This window comes from Lissotriton vulgaris, chromosome 2_1, assembly GCF_964263255.1.
Source record: "Lissotriton vulgaris chromosome 2_1, aLisVul1.2, whole genome shotgun sequence".
NCBI classification, from domain to species: domain Eukaryota; kingdom Metazoa; phylum Chordata; class Amphibia; order Caudata; family Salamandridae; genus Lissotriton; species Lissotriton vulgaris.
Window position 1 is genome coordinate 813,134,872 of NC_141687.1, and position 14,979 is coordinate 813,149,850.

The following is a 14,979-nucleotide window of genomic DNA, read 5'->3' on the forward strand; positions in this document are numbered from 1 at the left end:
AGGTCCACAAACGGCCCTCACTTACTTTGAGAATAGTGAAGCTGCAGTAGGTGCAAATAAGCTTCAGACAGTGTTACAAGCGCTGCTCAGAACTCTGAACTATGGCACCCAACATCCAGGACTTATGCCATTTGAGCATGGCAGTGACATCGAAGCAACTCAGGGACCAAAACCATGAACGTACACTCACGTATGAAAATCTTGCTTGGGGAGGGGGCAGGAGCCAAGCGCCCCCTCCCAGTCCGCGCCACCACACCGTATGTTGAAAATCTGAAGCCATCGTTCTACAAACTCAACCAGCCTTGGATGGAAAAATCTAGAAGAATGTACAAACTGAAAACCAGTTTTGGTCTGCATAGCATCAGCAGCAACGCTTGCTATCAGAGTGCATGAGTTTCATGCTCGATCAATTGAGCTAGCCCGATCGGGCAACAAAAAGTATAAAATAGTTATGTAAATAGTTATTTAATAAAATGTTTTACCCTGTTACTTTGCTGGTGTGTTGTATATATTTATAATATTTGCATAGGGTTTGTCGTTATTTTGGGTGGGGTGGGGTGGGCGGCGGAGTCGAGCTGTCTTGCAGCCATCATGGTGTGGAGCTAAGTTCATCTTACTAGTTTCGTATTTCTCATGAGGGGTTGTTCTTAATGTTTCTATTTTAGCGAGGTCAAAAACAGATCCCATTAGTGGCCTACTGATTTTGCTCGATTCCTTTTGTTTTTTTAAACTATTTTTCACTATCTGCAAAGACTAAACAGAGTATTGCGACTCTGTGCTTGTTTGTAAATACAGAATGAACCAAAGAGAACCAATTCTAAAACAGTAAATGCTTGGATAGCAATCAATCAAATAGAGAGAGAAGCAGGCACGACGGATTACAACGGGGGCAAAGGCCTGCGTTAACTACCCTTCACTATCTGCAAAGAGAGAGTACTGCTAAGAGAAAAGAGGGGGGGAAGCGTTCAAAGCACATCAGCGTGCATAAACACGAAAATGTTTTTACCTATCATGTACTTGACATTTGACAGCATTTGATATTTGCTATTAAAAAAACAATGAAATTCACTGAAAAAAACCATAGGTTATAGACCATATATAGTTAGGAATTAGCATTTACAAAACCTTGAAAATTCACTGAAAAAACCATAGGTTATAGATCATATATAGTTAGGGATTAGCATTTACAAAACCTTATTTTACTCGCATAAAACCATTGAAATTCGCATATATAGTTAGTTGCGCTAACTATATATCGCGCCCCCGAATCCACTGCTGATGATGTCACATATTACATCATTCATGACATGGTCAGTGACATCACTGATGACATCACTGATGACATCTCAAATGACATCACTGATGACATCACTGATGACATCTCAAATGACATCACTGATGACATCACTGATGACATCTCAAATGATATCACTGATAACATCACTGATGACATCTCATTTGACATTACTGATCACATCAATGATGACATCATTCATGTGATAATACGATGAACCTCTTCAGACTCTAATATAACCTTAGATACACTCAGTGTAAACAGACACTCACAGACTGTCACTCATCCATGGAGTTACTCACACACCTAGTCAGTCATGCAAAGAATCAATCACATCTCCATTTCCTCAACTATACAGTTATACACACCTTACTTATTCAAACATATACTAACACATATTTACTCTCTTATACAATCACTGATACAAGTTCACAATGATCCATGCAGCCACTCACATATTCACTGGCTCTTATGCACAGTTATTTATATATGTCAACTCTCACATGTACTGTGTTTTACATATGTACTTACTTTGACATGTAGCACTGAGATATCCATTCACTCACCAATACACTCATGCACACAGTCAACCGCTCATACAGCTGTTTCCACATGCACTTTTGAACCCATAGATCTAGTGAATCAACTGCTCACACATCTATGCACAGAGTCATACACCTCCCAGCCACCCCCACACACACTCAGTCTCCCATACAAATACTTGGGCAACCAACCAATAACCCATATAGTTACTCATATAGCTCCTGATCAACACATGCAGCAGTTTACAGAACAACAGACATAATGATGCACACATTAAGACAGTTTAGTCACTAACCCATGCACTCAGTGAGACACATTTAATCACTCACTCATACAGTCTGCTCACACATCTATGCACAGAGTCATACACCTCCCAGCCACCCCCACACACACTCAGTCTCCCATACAAATACTTGGGCAACCAACCATTAACCCATATAGTTACTCATATAGCTCCTGATCAACACATGCAGCAGTTTACAGAACAACAGACATAATGATGCACACATTAAGACAGTTTAGTCACTAACCCATGCACTCAGTGAGACACATTTAATCACTCACTCATACAGTCAGTCATGCACCTACTAAATCCTTCATCCATACACTTATACATCCACTCATTCTTCAAAATGTAAGACAAATTGTAACTTTTCAGAAACAGACAGCCACTGGATGATGTCATCAGTGATGTCATCAGTGATGTCATTTGAGATGTCATCAGTGATGTCATCAGTGATGTCACTGACCATGTCATGAATGATGTAATATGTGACATCATCAGCAGTGGATTGCGGGTGCGCGATATATAGTTAGCGCAACTAACTATATATGCGAATTTCAATGGTTTTATGCGAGTAAAATAAGGTTTTGTAAATGCTAATCCCTAGCTATATATGATCTATAACCTATGGTTTTTTCAGTGAATTTTCAAGGTTTTGTAAATGCTAATTCCTAACTATATATGGTCTATAACCTATGGTTTTTTCAGTGAATATATATATATATATATATATATGAGAACACTGGATCTCTTCACTCTAGCTCTGCGTATGCGGACACAGCCTCCACGCCAACCACAGGAAGGAAGAGACGAACCACCAAATTGGCAGGCAAATAGTATTTTATTTTCTTGCAGTTCACTCAGCCATACATCAGCGACGCGTTTCGGACACGGATGCCCTTGCTCACGCTGCTATGCAAAGAATAAAACAATCACAAGCCGTTTTTAAATGCATGTCACCTGTGTAGGTTACCACCCCCTGGTGGTAACTTCCTGTACCACGTGAAAAACATAAGTGTAGAAAGACTATCGCTGCTAGGGGGTTATTACTCTTTGAGCACACTTTAAACAAATGTCAGGTTAAATCCATGATCAATAAATAGACAATGTTACTGAATTGCACAAAATAACTGGTTAAATCCACATATATACAGAGTGATTCATTATTGTATTGGCATGCATAGCGTGTAATATGAAAAAGACTGTTATAAATGTTGGGAATGGAAATCCAATAAGTGCAAACAGGCGTCAGGACCATATTATAAGTGTGCAAAATATAGCAAAGTAGTATTTAGCAGCAAATAGACCATAATAAAGTGCATATGTGACAATAAAGTGCAAAAAATGGTGATTGCGACGGAAGATGGACAACGTCTTATGGAAGTATATGTTAAGCCTCAAATACCACCAGGACAACGGAAGCCTAAGCAATAAATATAACTGTTATTCAGAGCCCTGAAATAAAAACAGGTCATAAATATATATATATATATATATATATACCTTCCATGTACCTATGTATTTATTATGTTGCTTCTAATTCAGTAAATTAAATTCTCTACCCTATTTCTCACCCTCAACCTCTCTCAATATATCCTCTACCTCAACTCTCTGACTCATCTCAACCCTCATTTTACTACTCCTTCCAATGCATTAACCTATTTCTCACCCTATACCTCTTCCAATATATCCTCTACCTCCACTCTCTTATTCATCCTAAACCCTGTACCATTACTATGATCCCCAAAATAACCCTTTCTAGACTCTTCCCTCCTCTAACCCCCCCTTGGATCATCTCCAACCTCCTTTTACTATTCAGGTCTCCCAAACAAGCCTTTCTAAACTATTCCCTCTGGTTCTTCCCTTTCCACCTACCCGTTACTCATCTCAAATCCGCTCCTACTGCTATGAGACCATGCCCTCTTATATCCCTCCTTCCCTCTTCAATCCCTCCACTATTCCTTTTCAAATCAAATAATAGACTTACATGTCCACCACTCAAATTAATTTATTTCCCTATACTAGCTCCCCTCAACCTCCCCTTTACTCACCACAAACCCCCTCCTACAGCTATAAACTTCCCAAAAAAACCAACGTATTTCTAGACTCTTCCCCCTTTTATCCCTCCACTATTCCGTTTCAATCCAAATAACAGACTAACATGTCCACTGCTCAAATTAATTGCATATTTCCCTATACTTATTCCCACTAATGCTGTGTGGGTCCTAAAGAAATGTGCTACTCACCATAAATGCGCTTCAATACCTCATATGGGGTAGCAAGCACTATATAAATGCAAACCTTTTCCCCTATGCTATCTCTCCACTCTTTCTCACTCCAAATAATAGACTAACATATCCACCTCTCAAATTACTTTCATATTTCACTATACTAATTCACCTCTAATCCTCTGTGGGTTCCGGAGTAGCGTGCTACTTGCCGAAAAAGGGCTTCAACACCTCATCAGGAGTAGCAAGTGTTACATATGTGAAAACCTTTTTCCCTCTTCTATGTCTCTCTACTATCTTTCTCAATCCAAATAAGTGACTAAGATATCCACCGCTCAAATTACTTTCATATTTCACAATACTAATTCACCACTAATAGTTTATGGGTTCCGGAGTAGCTTGCTACTCGCCGAAACAGCGCTTTGACGCCTAATCAGGGGCAGTAAGCACTATATAAATGCAATTACAATACAATACCATGGATGTTTTAGTAGTCTTATGCTGACAACAATTAAATGATTTAGATGAGAGATGTTTCCTCCTATAATCAATGGTCACTGGAGACAACCAATTTAATGACGCCTCAGCTAAAGAGAGATTTTAGGCTGATTCACTGGCCACTAATCCAGTTGGGCACTGACAATCATTTTCGATCTGAAGTTGACCTCCAGGCCTCCATGCTTGCAGTCATGGGTATGTAATCCATAGAATAGTGGTTTGTTTTGCTATTCACTGAAAGTTGAAAGTCATTTATCTTTAGGTACATAAGTGCATTCTTTTTTATTTGCTCTGAGTGATATAAACAACTTATTGCAAGTACTCATACAGAAATATTTGCAGCTAGTATTAATTCTTCTGCGTTCAATTTCAATGCTAATGTTTCAAATATATGAATGGTTTGAAAATGTTTTTCTTGTAATTTGAGGGATTATCAGAGGAGGTAGAGCGCCTCATTCTGATTTTCAATGAAATGTACCATAATGTGTTTTTTTATTATAAAACATGATGTATGAAAAATGTTTTAATTATAATCTCATGTGTTCCTTTTTTGTAGGAAGTGGACAGCTGGGAAATTATAGAAGGGTTGAAAATAGGACAAACTAACGTCCAGAAGCCAGACAAATATGAAGGATTCATGCTGAAAAAAAGGAAATGGCCTTTAAAAGGCTGGCACAAAGTAAGTTTAATTATGAAGATGTGCGGAGAACACTGCATGTGAATTCCTGTAGGATGTTTATTATCAGTCTTTCTGTTTCAGCAAAAATGTATTTTCAGTTTGAGAATTGAGAGCGTTGTCTATGAAAACATTTTAGGAGCTCTGCTCCCAATGTAAATGCGGTTAAGTACTCTGTGGATGTGCAGGCTTGCTTACTCATGGCACAGTCAAGCCTGCCCTCTTTCATAAATCGATCTGAACAATATAAACTGACCAGTGGCGTAGGAAGAGGGGTGCGGTGGGTGCGGGCCGCCCCGCGTGTCATCATTGAGGGGAGTGACAAAATGGCACTGACGGGGGTGACAAAATGGCAAAAATATGTTTAACTATCTTTTTTTCCTTATTTTAATAATTTCAGTGTAGGCGGGGGGTTGACAAGAAATTTTACGCACCGGGTACCACCTGACCTTGCTACGTCACTGAAACTGACAAGTTTACAAAATAAAAACTCGAAGAAGCTTTACAGTGTAGCTCACAGTGTATACACTTCTTTCACATCCTCGGCCTCCTCTGTTAAATAAGAAAGCCGTACAATCTCGCTCCTTCTCTGGTAAGGCTCCCAGCATCTGGAATGCCCTCCCTAAAGATCTACGACTCTTCATACGCCAGTTTCAAAAAAAGACCTTATAATGCACCCGCTCAACAAATATTGGGGTCCATAATCCTTCTATTGCCATACTTGCTACACTCTCCCTTCTATTTGAAACTCTTGTCTTCCCCCTCTCTTCACCCTGATTGTGTCGACTTCACCTATTCACCCCATCCCTACCCTTCTTCACCTTTTTCTTCCCCCTTCCACTCCATTTCGAACACTTCCCCTCCCGCCTTTTTCTCACTCTCCCAACCCTTCCTTATTCACAAAATAATTAGTCTACCTCCTTTATACCGTTTAATAATTGTAAATTTCTCTATTCACGTGTTTTTTCGTAAATAGCTACTTCTTTGCACTTTTTATTGATTCAAGCTATATTGCTCAATGTGTTCTCTTAGTCCACCATGTTCTGAATGCTTCATTTGGATACCACTGTTTTGTATTCCATGTACTATTGTCATTCCAATGTAAAGCACTCCGATACCCCCGGGTGGAGCCAGCGCTATATAAAACCTTTTAAATAAATAATAAATAAATACATCCAAGTGCCTCTCAGTCAGCAATGCAAGACAGCTATCTGCTATAGCTAGGACCCAATAGCACTACCTGACTCTTTCCAGGTTTGAATATTAATCTGTCAGAATATCATCACCAAAACTATCATTAAACTATTGTGATATCATGAGAGTAAGTATGCTTAGGTAAGTATATGTTTACTATTCTTAACTCCACATATATATGTTCATATATATATATATATCTTAAAAGTAAGGACATTTTGAGCAAAGAATAGTATATCTATACTTAAATTCACGAGATCATGCAAGTCGACATTTAGGTCAAGATGTTCTGGCAAAACAATATTTTGACACTCGATGTTGTCACATACAACAAATCTAATGCTTGCATTTATGCTATCAGGTTAAGAAACAAAGGCTTGCTATATTCAAACTAATTTTGCCACAGTGCCCGGTGTCTGAGCAAGACTGGCCTTTCCCATGCGTGGCCCAGTGGGCATTACTGCTCTAGGTGCATTTCTACAATGTTAGCATGCCTATTTCTCCTTTCATCTCTCAGTTATATTTTCTCGTTGTCTTCAGGGCCGGACTGGGAAACAGAACCGGCCCTGGCAAAGTGCTCGGCCGGCCCCCTTCCCCCCTCCGGGAGGAGGGGGAGGTGTGGCCGCGATCTGTGCCAAGGCCGATTTTCGGCCGTTTTTGTTACAGGGCCGTTTTTGAAAGCATAACGGCCCTGTAACAAAAACGGCCCCCAGGGGGCCAAAACCGGCCCCCAACCATGCGGCCCACCGGGGAATTGCCCGGTGCCCGCAACGGCCAGTCCGGGCCTGGTTGTCTTGTTTTTTCGTTCTTATTCAGATTGGTGGCCTCAGGTGCCTGGTATTCATGCCAATATTTGAAGAGTGCATCATCTGTGCGCATCCATTCTCTGTAACCCTCATCATGGTTTTATTTGTTGTTTGTAAAAAACATGTTTTTCTCGAGACTGTACTCGTAAGACTTTGGAAGGACATATCTGTTCAATGGCCCTGCAAATACCAAGGTTGGACAAATCCATGACAATTCCTATGATAGAACGGCTCCCTTCTTCTGCTATAAAAAAATTTCAGAAAGAAAACGAAACTTTCTGATGAAAAACGGACTTTCAAGTGCAAAGCTTGTGTGACTTGCCTAGATGTTAATTCACAAAAGGAAAGGGAGGGAGAGGTTTGTATGAACTGGGTCCACCTAGATGTTACCCAGCTATCACTGTGTTTGGCTAAAAGACCCAGCATTCATTGGTCTTCCTTTGTGATCTGAGTTTTAAAAAAAAACTATGTGCTCCTTCTTCAACACAAGTCGCCTCTGAATTAGGGAATGAGTGTCACAGCGGCCATTTTGAGAGTTTTCAATCCCTCCCACATTCTCATTTCACCGACGTAACTTTCCTTTACACTCCTTTTGTGATCGACCATCACACATTTTTCAGCTGTTTTTAAATTGTTTCTTAAGATCTAAAATAGCCTTCGTTTTTTCTTTCGGATCACACTTTGTTTCCAGCTCTTACTCAAGCCCAGATTCTGAGCCATCGATACATCCAGTTTTGTATTTAGAATCAGCAGGAGTCTCTGTCTTTCCTGCAATACCATCACCACAACACATGTATTGGCTCTTTTAGATGATGAAGGCATTGATTGGAAACTGGGACAGAAAATACACGCAAAAATACAGTTATGCTATTACTGGCTGCATTTTCTGGCACAAAAGGTCTGGCCTGATGATTTTAAACAATGGGTGACAGAAACTCAGCTCATGCTGGATGATTCTAATTGCAAATTCCTCACCTTTAGAATATGCTGAGGCGCCAGATTGGACCTTAATCTTTGCTTCCACGTGCTGGTAGGTGGCGTCATGCTGCGCTGAATTGACTTTGTTCCACTCTGGAAGTAACAAATGAAGTTGCATATAAGCGCCACCCCTGCTTTGCAACGTCGGTTTTCTTTCTTTCTTTCTTTCTTTCTTTCCTTCTTTCTTTCTTTCTTTCCTTCTTTCCTTCTTTCTTTCCTTCTTTCCTTCTTTCTTCCCTTCTTTCCTTCTTTCTTTCTTTCCTTCTTTCTTTCTTCCACTTTGAGATCCAGGAGCTCCACTCCCACCTTTTTTCTCCTCTGTTGATGAGTGTTTTTCCTCTAAACATTTTCTTTGCTAAAATTAGCTAGAGGGCAAGAGAACTATGTTCTCTGCAACAACTTTAGGGTTTAAACCTTGTAGGAACTGTTATGTACAAATATCTGTCACACAAGTGCACAAGATATGCCTTCAGTGTTTAGGATTGGGGTGGAAGGAGTGTGTCCTTTTTAACCCAAAGACTATCTGGGACTGTGAAGTATGAAGCTGTATGTCGATGAACATTGGAAGAAGAAAACATGCAAGTCCTGCTTGAAGTTGAGAGCATGGGCTGTTCCTGCTTGGAAACAGCACAATAAGGCCAAGTGGAATTTGTTTCTATACCACCAAGCTACATTGGAGAAGATGTGAGGGCACTCAGTCTTGCTCATGAACTAGTTGCGAGGGGCCAATGCCACACTTGAACCTGATGCACCATGAGTTCCATAGGTCATCAGTGATGCTGCAACAGCCTTTAGAAAGGGTGTGTTGCTAATCTTTAGTACTCTTCCAGCTCCCTCTAGCACACCTTCAGATCCAACAAATCTATGGATGCCTCCAGTTAAATTACCATAGATACTATCCTTGGCTCTGTCTGTGCTTCCCAAATCAGTCTTGGGTTCCACTGCAGCTTTGAAGCCGACTTACATCCCAAATTCACGTTGGTTCATTCAACATCAATGCCAAAAGACGACTTGTTCCGAGTTCGGGTGACTAACTCTGAGCCTAGCTCATCTCAACCGAAGTTGCTTCCCGATTTCTCAATTACACACCCAACCCCCATATGCTCAGATTCAGACATGACGCTGACTCTACCAGGGAGCAAGCCTCCAATACTCCACCATGTTTGTGGATCTTACTCTGATTAAAGTCATCCAGCCTTCGAAAATCACCATGTGGATGATTTGCCCCACATTAGGATGACAACAAATTAGATATGGATTTACGGGAGGTCGGGGGGTTGGACACTTTCCTTGATACTGGGTTGCTTCCCACCCCCAGCTAGCAATAGAAGACACAGTTTCTTTTGCAATGGTGATAAGACATGCAGCAGAGGTGTTAGACGTACAATTCTCTTCTTTGCATGTTAAGACAAATATGCTTACAGAGGTATTGCAGTCTGAGCAGGCTTACTCTAAACCCTTTCGTGCCATTTAATGGTCACCTGATCTAAGCCATTTTCTTTCCCACCGGTGAACAGGCAGGTACCAGGCGACCCTGATTCGTTGACACAACATCCTACATCAGAAAGTCTGCTAGTACAAGTTTCCACCAGTAAGATGAGCCATCATTCATTACCTACAACCCCCGCCCCCGGACAGAGAGTCAAATTGAAAACAGGCCTTCGAAAAACAGATGCTCGCAGCCAATGCCAGCTGTCTGCCTCCAGATATACAAAAGCTCTTTGAGACATGGTCAGCAAAATAGCATTGACAGAAGTCCCTGAAGAATTTCGGCCCACCCTAGCTCAAACCATTACAGATGGTTTGGATGCAGCCAAATACGTCATTCAATCTGACCTGGACACAACCAATTGCTTGGGGCAAGAAATTGGCACTAGTGAGATGCTTCACCACCACACATGAATGAGATCCACTGGATTTTTGTGGGATGTATAGAGACAGGCATTGGCACATTCCTTGGTCATCTGAACCCCCTCCGTCCTGTTCGACAGCAGGTTTGTCCCTTTCGGGCATATGCTAAGCCTTGATGTACAGACAGTACCAGTGCACCCTTCCCATGCATATTTCACCCTACGAATTTTGGGGCTGAGGACAAGGATCAATCAGACACTTGACAAGTATCAGTGTGTGGGAACTTTTCAGTTCACATGCTCCGTGGCATCACCATCAGAAGCACTATAGTTGTCATCAGTGATGTTATTAGTGATGTCATCAGTGATGTCACTGACCATGTCATGAGTGATGTAATATGTGACGTCAAAAGCAGTGGATTGCGGGCGCGCGAGTTATAGTTAGCTGAACTAACTAAACGGGGGAATTTCAATGGTTTTGAATGAGTGAAATGTCCAGCTAACTATAACATGTGTGAAACCTATGGTTTTTTCATAAATTTCTAAGGTTTTCTAAATGCTAATTCCTAACTATAACGTGGCTAAAACCTATGGTTTCTTCAGTGAATTTCCAAGGTTTTGTAAATGCTAATTCCTTACTGTAAAGTGGCTGAAACCTATGGTTTTTTCAGTGAATTTCAAAGGTTTTGTAAATGATAATTTTTAAATGTATTAATTGTTATATTTTTATATTGATTTACTACATTGTTTTAAACTATTTATTTTTAGATATTTTATTTTTTAAATGACATTACATATTTTTTATATAAATTGGAAAAAAAATGTGTTTAAAAGTATTGAAATTGTAATATTTGTTTTTTTTATTTTATATATTTTTCAATTTATATATATTTTATATAGCAGGCAATTAAATCCGATGGAAGGAAATTCAAGTTAGTGGTAAGTACGGTTAAAATTACTTTTCAGGATCAGTACTGGGCTGAAAGATGCAGCACTGAGGTCTCTCCTGATAACAGGTAAGTAAATCAAAATTCGGAATTCGGTTAATTTTAGAGGAATTTTTTAAAGTTCCAAAACTCCACACTTAGAAGAATTTCCAAGTGAAACCAGTCAATCGATTCCTATGGAAGGAAATTCAAGTTACTGTAAGTACGGTTAGATTTACTTTTCAGGCTCAGTAGTGGGCTGAAGATGCAGCGCTGAGGTTTCTCCTGATAACAGGTGAGTAAATCGGAATTCGTAGTACGGCTGATTTTAGAGGAATTTTTTAAACTTACAAAACTCCACACTTAGAAGAATTTCCAAGTAAAACCACTCAATGTAATCCTATGGAAGTAAATTCACTTAGCAAGTAAGTAGTGTTATCATTACTTTTTCTTACTCAGTGGTGGATCCTGGATCCAGCACTGGTGCATCTCCTGTAAACAGTTGTAAATGCTTTCAAATCATACAGGCGATTTTTAAGGAATATTTTTAGTTTGTAAAAATAGACACTTTGAAACCAGGGGGCGCATTTGCAGAGTGGTGCAATGAGGGGGCGTGGCCTCCTCCCTGATCCATTTTTTTATTTTATTTATTTTTAAAGAAGGGGGCTGTGTAGCTCCCCTTCTTTTTCTTTTTTTTTGGCCCTGGGAACCCCATTCCCCAGGGCCTCACCCCAATTCTTAATTTTATTTTTATTTTTACGGGAAGGGGGTCGCGTGGCTCCCCTCCCGTGGCCAATTCCGGGGACCCCATTCCCCAGGGCATGGCCAACTTTTGTATTATTTTTCTGGAGGGGGCTGCATAGCCCCCTCCTATTCCCACTTAAGCCCCGGGGACCCCATCCGCCGGGACCTGCCAATCTTTTTTATTTTTTTATTTTCTTTAATGGTGGAGGGGGGCCGCGTGGTCCCCCTACTGGGCAACTTATGGGCCTTGGGGACCCCATCCCCGGGGGCCTGCCCCCTCGTTGGGGACCGTGGAGGGTCCCCAATCCCCCCACGCTCCCTTCCGGCTCCCCGCATCCTGCGGGAGCCGGAATTGCTTTTCTGCATGGGGAGCAGCTAACATGCTGCTGCCCATGCAGAAAAGCAATCAGCTTTGGTTTATGAAAGAGAGAGCAGGTTTCCTGATCTCTCTTTCAAAAACCATAGCAAACTGCAGTGTCCCGGGGGTAGGCACCCCGGGACACTGCAGGAGCCGGCCCTCGGGGGTGGCGGTCCCCAGGGCCACCACAAGGCTCCAGGAGGGGGGCTGAGCGGCCCCCCTCTTAACAGTTAAAAGCCCCGGGGGTGGTGGTCCCCTGGGCTGGGGGGTCCGTCACAGACCCTATTATAATCAACTATATTGCCCCCAGGATTTCGCCCCCTTGGGGGCTAATTTAAAAAAAGCAGACTTCGGGTTTTTTTTCCCGCGGGATACGGGTACCGTACACGTATACCGCGATTTAAAAATAAATACATTTGGGGGGCCTTGGGGGTCCTTGTGGGACCCCCTAAGCAGGCCTAGGGGGTCAGGGTGTTTCTACCCTGTCCCCTTTGTGTGTTTTATGTGATTTCTTTCACTGCTTTCTTGTGCCTCGGTTCTACAGAGGCACAAGATGGCTGCCAACAGTTCCTGGTTTGGAGTGTTGACAGCCAATTAGCATAAAGCTTGTGCTCGGGAGGGTACTTCGTCTATAGACATATCTATGATTTTACTTTTGATTATCTCAGGAACTACTGAACTGATTTACACCATTTAACAAAAAGCGTAATCTGCGAACCTAACTCAACCTTTTTGCCAAATTTGGTGTAATGAGGCCACGCCCCTTTTTACACCTCGGCAACAAAGGGAATTACTTCCCCCTCTGCAAACAGGCCAGGGAGCGCGTTTGCAGAGTGGTGCGGGGAGAGGGCGGGGCTTGAGGTGACGGATTGCACCACTCTGCAAACGCGCCCCCTGGCACGTTTGCAGAGGGGGAACTAATTCCCCTTGAATACTGGGGGTCCCTGGGGGACAACTAGCCCACCAGGAACCTCCAATATGCGCTAGGGGGCTGCGTTGCAGAGACGTGTAAAGAGGCCACGCCCCTTTTTACACCTCTCTGCAACGCAGCCCCCTGGTGCATACTAGAGGTTCCTGGTAGGCTAGTTGGCCACATGGGACCCCCAGTATTCAAGGGGACTTAATCCCCCAACTTAGAATGTGCCCTGTGGCGCGTTTGCACAGTGGTGAAGGTAGGGTGCGGGGCTGGAGGCCCTGTGGCGCGTTTTAAGTCGGGGAATTAATTCCTCTTCAATCCAGAGGTTCCCTAGGGGCCAACTAGCCCACCAGGTACCTCCAGTAAGCGCCACAGAACTGCGTTGCAGAGTGTTGTAAAAAGGGGCACGGCAAGAGGCATGAACTTTGATGAAGAACTTTATGTCCACCTAGAATAAAACTCTGCCACTTTATCTGAAACTTATAAGACAAAATTCCAGTAGGGTAATGAATGTGTAAAACATATAAAAAATATCTAAATGGATTGACTAGTTGGGCCAGGTACTATACCTAAACCGCCCTGCAATACTTTGAACCTGTCACTTATGATTGAATTAAGGAATTGCATGTACTATACATGATCCTCAAAAAAAGTTTTTTTCATTTCAGGTCAAAATGTAAATATCATTAATATTATGAATAATGTCATCCATTTATAATATGTTTTGTAAAAAATGTGAAATTTAAAATGACAATGACGGTATCCCAAATGTAAAGCACTTTCCTGTCTGTCATAATGAACTACATGTCCCAGAATTCATGGGTATGTGAAAAAACAGGAAATAGCATAAACCGTTGCAAGAAAGTAGTGCCCCCTACCGTGAGCAAGGCCGCAAGGCTGAAACGCGTTGGTGTGTCAGACTGGGAACTGAATAAATCTTAAATCCAAGTTGCTGTGTGCGGCATCCTTTGTGTAAAAATTGACTTTGGCCTCTGGTCTGGCCCAACACCGGCACCCGCTGTTGAGCGATCCTGCCTTTGACCACATTGCAGTTAGCAGAATTGAAGCAGGAAGCGCCCGAGAAGAGAAACGCCGATACAACACGCCGAGGGAGCACTGACATCCCTGCTGGGTCGAGCGCTGAAGGGCGAGGCAGAGAGCGCCGCCCACACAGGAGTCTCCCCTCCGGGTAAATGCTCATCATTGTGCGATTAAATAACTGGCACCTTTATCTCAATCTCGAAGCGTCTTGTGCGGTAGGAAATCGAGCAATTAAGTGCCGCGGAAAATAAACGGCACTCTTCCTCGTACCACGAAAGCGGCAACTTTAATAAGCACACAATCATCAACAACGTGCCTCTTTGTGCTAAACAAAACGTGAAAACCTGAAGACATTGTCAGATTATTTCACTTACAATAACACATTTAATCACTCTACAAACAATGGAAGCACGGAAGGCTAAACGTGCACAAAAGGTAGCATCCATGTTTTTACTGAATGCTGGTGAAGACCCGTCAACAAACACGGACAATACTCAACTACCATTGGCAGATGCCAGCCTAAAGCAACTTTTTTTTCAAGTAGAGAAACAATACAAACGGGAGATTAATAAGAGTTGGGAAATATGAACTCTACAAAAATACCTAGAAGTGGACAGAGTGCCACAAGGGCTATGGATATTTAC

The 14,979-nt window shown here is 42.0% G+C and overlaps 1 protein-coding gene across 1 annotated transcript in view; it reads left to right on the plus strand.

Moving 5' to 3' along the window:
* Window positions 1-14,979, plus strand: part of OSBPL6 (oxysterol binding protein like 6) — a 699,671-nt gene that overhangs the window by 191,164 nt on the left and 493,528 nt on the right. Inside the window, exon 3 of the mRNA XM_086956201.1 lies at window positions 5,403-5,525. Coding sequence (XP_086812327.1) covers window positions 5,403-5,525 — 123 coding nt within the window. The remainder of the gene's footprint in view (window positions 1-5,402; window positions 5,526-14,979) is intronic.